This window comes from Raphanus sativus, chromosome 9 (genome assembly GCF_000801105.2).
Source record: "Raphanus sativus cultivar WK10039 chromosome 9, ASM80110v3, whole genome shotgun sequence".
NCBI lineage: Eukaryota > Viridiplantae > Streptophyta > Magnoliopsida > Brassicales > Brassicaceae > Raphanus > Raphanus sativus.
The window spans coordinates 21,128,505-21,135,308 of NC_079519.1; the positions used below are offsets into that span (position 1 = coordinate 21,128,505).

Consider the following 6,804-nt stretch of genomic DNA (forward strand, 5'->3'; position numbering starts at 1 on the left):
ATCAGAAACTTATGTTTTTTTTTTGGTAAAATTATGAAACTTATGTTGTTTGTAAGTTCTTTAAAATTTCAGTGACACTTCTCTCCAACAGTGCAAGATAGATCTCTACTCTTTTTCCTTCGATCATTTTTATTTTATTTTATGAACATTAGCTTCTTCAAGATGTTCTAGAACGCAAATATTTTCTCATGTTGAAATATTAATATAATTAGGTTATAGGTAGATTAAATCTACTTATTACAAAAAAAATACAATGATAACAAAAATTATTGTTTCGTGATTAATAAATTTGTTCTTTGTTGATCTCCACTCCAAAAAGGGATGCACTGTCACAACTTAATTTAATGCAAAATATTTATATAGTGTTTGATATTCTTTTTCAAGATTAGAGATTATTAGACACATAGTTATCCCACATCAGTAGTTGGAAGGGATCCTTAATAATATAAAAAGTGGATGGACCAATACTCTTATCACCAATTGGTTTTAGGTTAGAAACCCATCTAGCTTAACATGGTAACATAGCCCGATCCACGCAGCCAACCCGATTCACATCGATCTGGCCCAAAGTTAACACATCGATCTTTGTCCAAACATTCCGAGATTGACGCTCAAAGAGCCATCATCTCGAGGGGGCCTATTAGACACATAGTTGTCACACATCGGTAGTTGGAAGAAATCTTTAATAATATATAAGGTGAATGAATGATCCAATACTCTTATCAACAATTGGTTTTAGGTTAGAAACCCATCTAGGTTAACAGAGACTATTAAGGAAGAAAAAAAGTTGCTGCATATTAAATGATGAACTGACCGACCTACCACGTAGATATATTATTCAACAACATATCAAGTTCTTGTAATGCATTTTTCCTTTAGATTAGAGATTATTAAAGAACAAGTAAATGTTAATTCCATATATTGCGATGAAGATAGAGTTGAGCAAGTACGACTCAGTGAGAATTTAACGGTTTATACAACTGTTATTAAGGACAAGAGAAAATTTGACAATTTTAATTTTATTAATAGACAGTGAATACAGACTTGTTTTGATTACAAAATGATTTTATTCAGCAATTTACATTCTCAATTATTGGTTTTTTCATGATGGTTTTAGGTTTATGATGCTTGTTAATTGTTATGACTGAGTTTGTTGCCCAAGTACAAATGATTGAACAAAATTTTATTTTATTTGCTAAACTTGAACAAAAACTTCTCTGTAATCAGTGGTAGAGCCACGTTAGAGTGAGGGGTGTCAAGTGACCCATATGAAATCTAGAAATTATAAATTTTAGGTTTATATACAAAGTTATTGTTGTGGTGAACTGGTCAATATCTTCCTTTTTGACCCACATGTCTTGAGTTCAAGTCTCACATGTCTTGGTCAATATCTAACCTATTTATAATAATTATGACCCATGTAAATCTAAATCCTAACCTAAATCCTAGCTCCGCCACTGCCTGTAAATGATATTACATTGTTGGGAAACTACTTTCGGGGGTAAATGATGTTAGATTTAAGTTTAAATATTCTTTCATTTTTATGCCTTTTTGAGAGAGGGGTGATGTGCCATTCCCATACTTGTATTTTATATGCATTTCATTTAGATTTTGTCAACAAACACGTATTCCTTCGGTTTCATACTATTACTAATTACTGTTTTAAAGTAAAATTTTCATTAAAAAATAATTGTTGTTTTAGAATTTCAATTACAGTTATATGTTATATCATTTTTTATGTTTTCTAATGAATAAAATTATAGTTAAATATATAGTTGATGATGTTTCTAATTCAAATTTTTACAAAATTAAATATTTTAAAATTTTATATATACAAATGTAAATGAGAAATAGAATAGTGATAAAAAAGCGAAAAGTTGGTGGGAAAGAAAAACACTTAAATAATAAATAGCTTAGTTTTGTGAGAGGAATATTCTTGAAGATCCGTATCAACATGCCTTCTTCCCCCATGAATCCAACAAAACCTTTCTCATGAATCTCTCAAAATATTATCCTCTCTCTCTCTCTCTCTCTGAAAGAAAAATATTTTAATTGCAAAAAGACTCTCTTCTTCGTTCCCATCATCACCATGACGCTGGATAGTTACAACGGCGATGTTCACACCGTACCTCAATCGGAGAACTCGCCGATCGACACCGACAAAGATAGAGAGCTGTTCGTGCCGCCGCTCAACTTCGCCATGGTTGATAACGGAATCTTCCGCTCCGGTTTTCCTGAACCGGTTAGTTTCAGCTTCCTCCAGTCCCTGCGACTCCGATCCATCATGTAATAATCAATCTCTCCGTTTTGATTCAGTCTTCTTCCTAGTTAGTTAGAAGATCAAACGCTGTCGTTCTGATTCGAAATCCTCTACTCTGATGATCTCTATTTGATGTTTTCTATAAGATACTTGTGCCCTGAGCCATACCCAGAGGTGAATGTAGAGTTTGCGAAGTCCAATGGGATCCACGTGTTTCAGTTTGGAATCGAAAGATGCAAGGTGAGGAGCATAGTAGAGATCGATCTATACCTGAGGATCTCTACTAAGATTAGATGTTTCTCTCTGTTTTTTTTTCAGGAGCCCTTTGTTAATATACCGGACCAAGTTATCCGAGAAGCATTACAAGTACTCCTAGGTAACATGATTTTTTTTTCTGTCTCTCTAAAACATCATGTCGCTGAGCCTAACATTTTTTTTTTTTTTTGAACATCGTCTAATCTTAACTTGTTCTTGCATTTTTAACCAGATACAGAGAATCATCCTGTCTTAATCCATTGCAAAAGTGGCAAGGTATAATTGAAGTCTCTATCTTCCCTTTGTGAAAACTCTAGTGACATACATTCTTACGTTGGTAAATTTAAATAAAATTTCTAATAATATTCTGGCTCGATTTCAGCATCGGACTGGATGTCTAGTGGGGTGTGTGAGGAAGATACAGAGATGGTGTTTGTCTTCCATCTTCGACGAGTACCAGAGATTTGCAGCTTCCAAAGCTAGAATCTCTGACCAGAGATTCATGGAGCTCTTTGACATCTCCAATCTAAGACATTCACCACTCTCCTTCTCATGCTCCAAGAGGTGTTGATCACTGTAAACGAAACCTACAACTTAAATAAATAGTTGTTGAATGTCTTGAAAAGTCTCTTTAGCTAGATGAAAAATCATTCAAATAAAAAAAACCCTTTCATTGCAATGTAAATAAATAAACATTGTAGGGTTTTTCTAGAGAGAAAATTGTATAGGCTTGGTTACAAGACTCTCCATTTAAACGCTATCATCATGTAGAACAAGTTTTATCATAAAGTCTTTTTACCAAATTTTGTTGTTGAAAGTAGGGGATGAAGCATTACAAAAAAATCTCTTCTACAATTATGCATATGCAACAAAAATGAAATTGATGGGTGAGCATCTCCAATTCCATTCTATAATTTAGAGTAAAATGGAGTGGGAAATTGAGTGATGAAGAAACAAAAATCACATTACTCCATCATCGTCCCTTCATTTTCCATTCTATTTTACAGTAAATTATGGGATGAGATTGGAAATGCTCTAAAGTACAAAATAAAACAACTGATAAAAACTCATTTGGCAAGAGAAGCCAAGAACTTTAAGTTTCAAAAAATTCACAATATACTAATTGTTCTAAACAGGTAGCAATATATTCCAAAGGATAGAGGCCGAGGGACACAATTCGTTTGGGTCCGACGACCAAAGAGAGGAGAAGGCATACATACACCTAAAGACTGGGTGTAGATTTACCTTGTCAAGATTGAGAAGCCAACGAACTGAGAGGAGGAGAATACGACAAGACTCGGTTCCTTTTGCAAGGACAAGCACGTTTGGATGCACCATCCAGACGTTGTATTCAAATACTGCATGCATCCAAATTCAAAACATGGTCTTTTATCTTTTTGAAAGTAAGAAGCCAACAAAACGGAAAGGAGATCACGAACACTACTCGGTTCCTACTGATAGGACGAGAATCGCAACACCATATTAGAACAACAATAGCTTCAAACTAAACACCAGCAGTACAGTTCAGACAAAAACACACTCCGAAACTAAAAAATAGAAAAAAGACAATTCTCTCAAATGATCCTAAAGTATTTTTTAACCCAAAAAGCTAAGTAATTGAATTACAAAGGTTTGTAAGTGATGTTTAATAGGGTTTTATTGAATCAAAGATCTGAGAGAATTCAAGATTTGAGTAAATCCATGAAAATCCGAGATTTGAGTAAAAAAGATTGTAACAAACTTTATGAGGGTTTTGAAGAAATTTCAGAGTCTTTTTTTTTAAATCTTAAATATTTATTTAAAATAGTGTTTTTGTAAAACAAATTAATTACTATAGTCTGATATATATATATATAAAATTAATTACTATAGTCTGATAATATATATATATATATATATATATATATATTATTTCAAACAGTTTGTTTTTCTTTTTAAAAGTGTGAACTAATTTTTCCATTTTTTTAAAACAAGTTTCAAATACTATCATGGGAGGTAATATTTGTAATTTTTCTTTTTCAATATAGAATATCATACAAACCCCACCAAATCCCATTTGATAGATTTCAACAAAATCCATATTTTCCGATAAGCGCACAATGTGGTTGGTTTGCAAACAAAAAACAATCACATTGAGATATCTTCTACATTAGCTATGTTCCAAGAGACAGCAAAATGCTATGCAGTTTCATCATCTTCCTCTTGCCGTCCTTTAATTCTCCAATACGGCTTTGTTTGATAAGGAGGTCTCTAACATTCTAACTGTGGTTTGCTCAAGCACCTTTATCTCTCCAATATCTTCCTTGAGCACTCAACTACATAATTGACTCTTATTTGATCACACAATGTGTGGCCATGAGAGCAATACCATTTCTCCAGCACATACTTCCACAGGTCTAGTCCTAAATTGACCTCACTATTCTTTCAAAACAGCTTTATCAACTTCACAACAGTTAGCGTTTACGGAACCAAATAGTTTCCTTTCATTTTGTGGTAAAGCATCACTCATGTCTCTCCATTTAGTGAGAATACTCAAGAATTACAAAACTCCACAATAATTTGTGAACCCTCTGTTGAGAATTCTACATATCACACCTCTCCTATTAAATCCTTAAATAAATCATCAACCCTACCTCACACCCACTAAAGTGACCCCATCACTATTCCCAAAACTATAAACACAACAATGACAATATAAATTTCTAATAGGATTCCGCCCTTGGTATTTTAAGTTATTTACATAATTAATTATATATTTGCATAATTAATTAAAATTGGCCGGAAATATAAGACAATTAGTATGATTAATACCCAATAGAATTCAAGCATTTAGTAATTATAAAATCGTGCGAAAAAATTAATGACCCCGAGATACTCTCATGTATTTCATTTTCTTTTGCATTTAAAGTATAGATTGTTATTCAAGTTTATCTTTAATTGAGATAGATTGAAAGAAACAATTACCTACTAAACATAATATTAATATATTTTGAAGTTTACTTTAGTTTCCAAAATAAAAGAAATTCTATTATCTAAAATGCAGTAACAATCACATTGACTAGGGGTGGGAAAAAAAATGAACCAAGTCAAACCGAATCAAAACCAAACCAAATTAGTTATGGTTTACTTCGGTTGGACAAATTTTGGAACCGAATTAACCAAATCGAATCGAACCAAAACCGAATCCATAAAATAACCAAAGTGCCACTCCTACTGTTTATAATATTTATATTAGGTTCAAAGATAATAATCTAAAATAAGTAGATTACATTTTTTAATGTTTGGTTTTATGTTTGGTTTTACGTTTAAACACAAAAAATTATTGATTTAATTCTATATTAGATTTAGTTCACATAATTTATTTTTTATTGACACCAACATGATGATTTCATGACCATGTGTTGATGTTTCAAAACATGATTTCTCTTAAAAAAACTAAACTAAGAAAATCAGATTAAACCGAACTAATACACAAATCGAACTGAATACAAACCAAACCGAAACCGATCCAAACCAAACTAACTATGGTTTACTTCAACTGGAAAAATTCTAGAACCAAATTAATCAAATTGAACCAAACCCGAACCGAACCGATAAAATAACCGAAGTGCCCACCCCTAACATTGACACTTCCTCTTCTCATTATTAAGATCGCGTCATCCCATTAGTCCATATATTTGTTTTAAGCTTTCATATGTTTTTTTACCTTTTTCGTATGTTTCTTATTTTCCATAAACTAAGTTAAAAGTTGATATCATTGTTATCCCAACCAAACCAAAATAATCAAATCAAAACGAATATTCATAAATAACCAAACAGTCAATATATCTCTTGAATCGAAAACCGAAACCATACTACCTGGAACCAAACCAGAGAAAAAAATCAATAGGCCCCACACTTGACAATGGAGCCACTCTGGCAAGCTCGCTCCCTGATCCTAACATGAGCTATTTCAACAATTTTTTTTTAAAACAGCTTCGAAAAAACAAAGTCGGGAACAAAATGGCACCGAACCAAAAGTACCAATCACTCAAACTCAAAGATATTAGTGACAAACAGACAAGGTAATAAATTTATAAACCAAATAATTTATGCACTTTTAAAGTGCGGATCAAAATCTATTTTTTTTTATAGAAAAACGTTTTATGGGGGCAAGTACTCTTTCTCGGGACAAGGTTGGTTTAGTACTCTCGAAGGTTTCGAGGGACTAATGGGGGCGTGAAATGTTCGGGCAAGTATGTCCCCCTTTCACTCGGAGGTGGAGGTATTGATTTGGGCAATGGAATGTA

General features: G+C 32.7%; 1 protein-coding gene across 2 annotated transcripts; it reads left to right on the top strand.

Moving 5' to 3' along the window:
- The first annotated feature begins 1,929 nt into the window (after nucleotides 1–1,929).
- On the top strand, nucleotides 1,930–3,318 carry LOC108825657 (probable tyrosine-protein phosphatase DSP4). Of its 2 annotated transcripts, XM_018598985.2 has the most exons (5): nucleotides 1,933–2,286; nucleotides 2,407–2,500; nucleotides 2,579–2,636; nucleotides 2,748–2,791; nucleotides 2,898–3,318. In XM_018598985.2, exons 1-5 carry the CDS (start codon nucleotides 2,090–2,092, stop codon nucleotides 3,084–3,086), a joined length of 582 nt encoding a protein of 193 aa, XP_018454487.2. In that variant the 5' UTR covers nucleotides 1,933–2,089; the 3' UTR covers nucleotides 3,087–3,318. The 2 variants fall into 2 exon arrangements, with proteins under 2 accessions (XP_056849769.1, XP_018454487.2); XM_056993789.1 differs by having other exon boundaries at nucleotides 1,930–2,286; nucleotides 2,407–2,636.
- Nucleotides 3,319–6,804: the final 3,486 nt, after the last annotated feature.

What these genes read in the sequence shown, in the direction of transcription:
- LOC108825657 (XM_056993789.1), top strand. Translation starts at nt 2,090, where the DNA reads ATGACGCTGGATAGTTACAACGGCGATGTTCACACCGTACCTCAATCG. An exon ending in AGCATTACAAGTACTCCTAG is followed by an intron (nt 2,637 to 2,747) that starts GTAACATGATTT and finishes ATTTTTAACCAG; the next exon opens with ATACAGAGAATCATCCTGTC. An exon ending in TCCATTGCAAAAGTGGCAAG is followed by an intron (nt 2,792 to 2,897) that starts GTATAATTGAAG and finishes GCTCGATTTCAG; the next exon opens with CATCGGACTGGATGTCTAGT.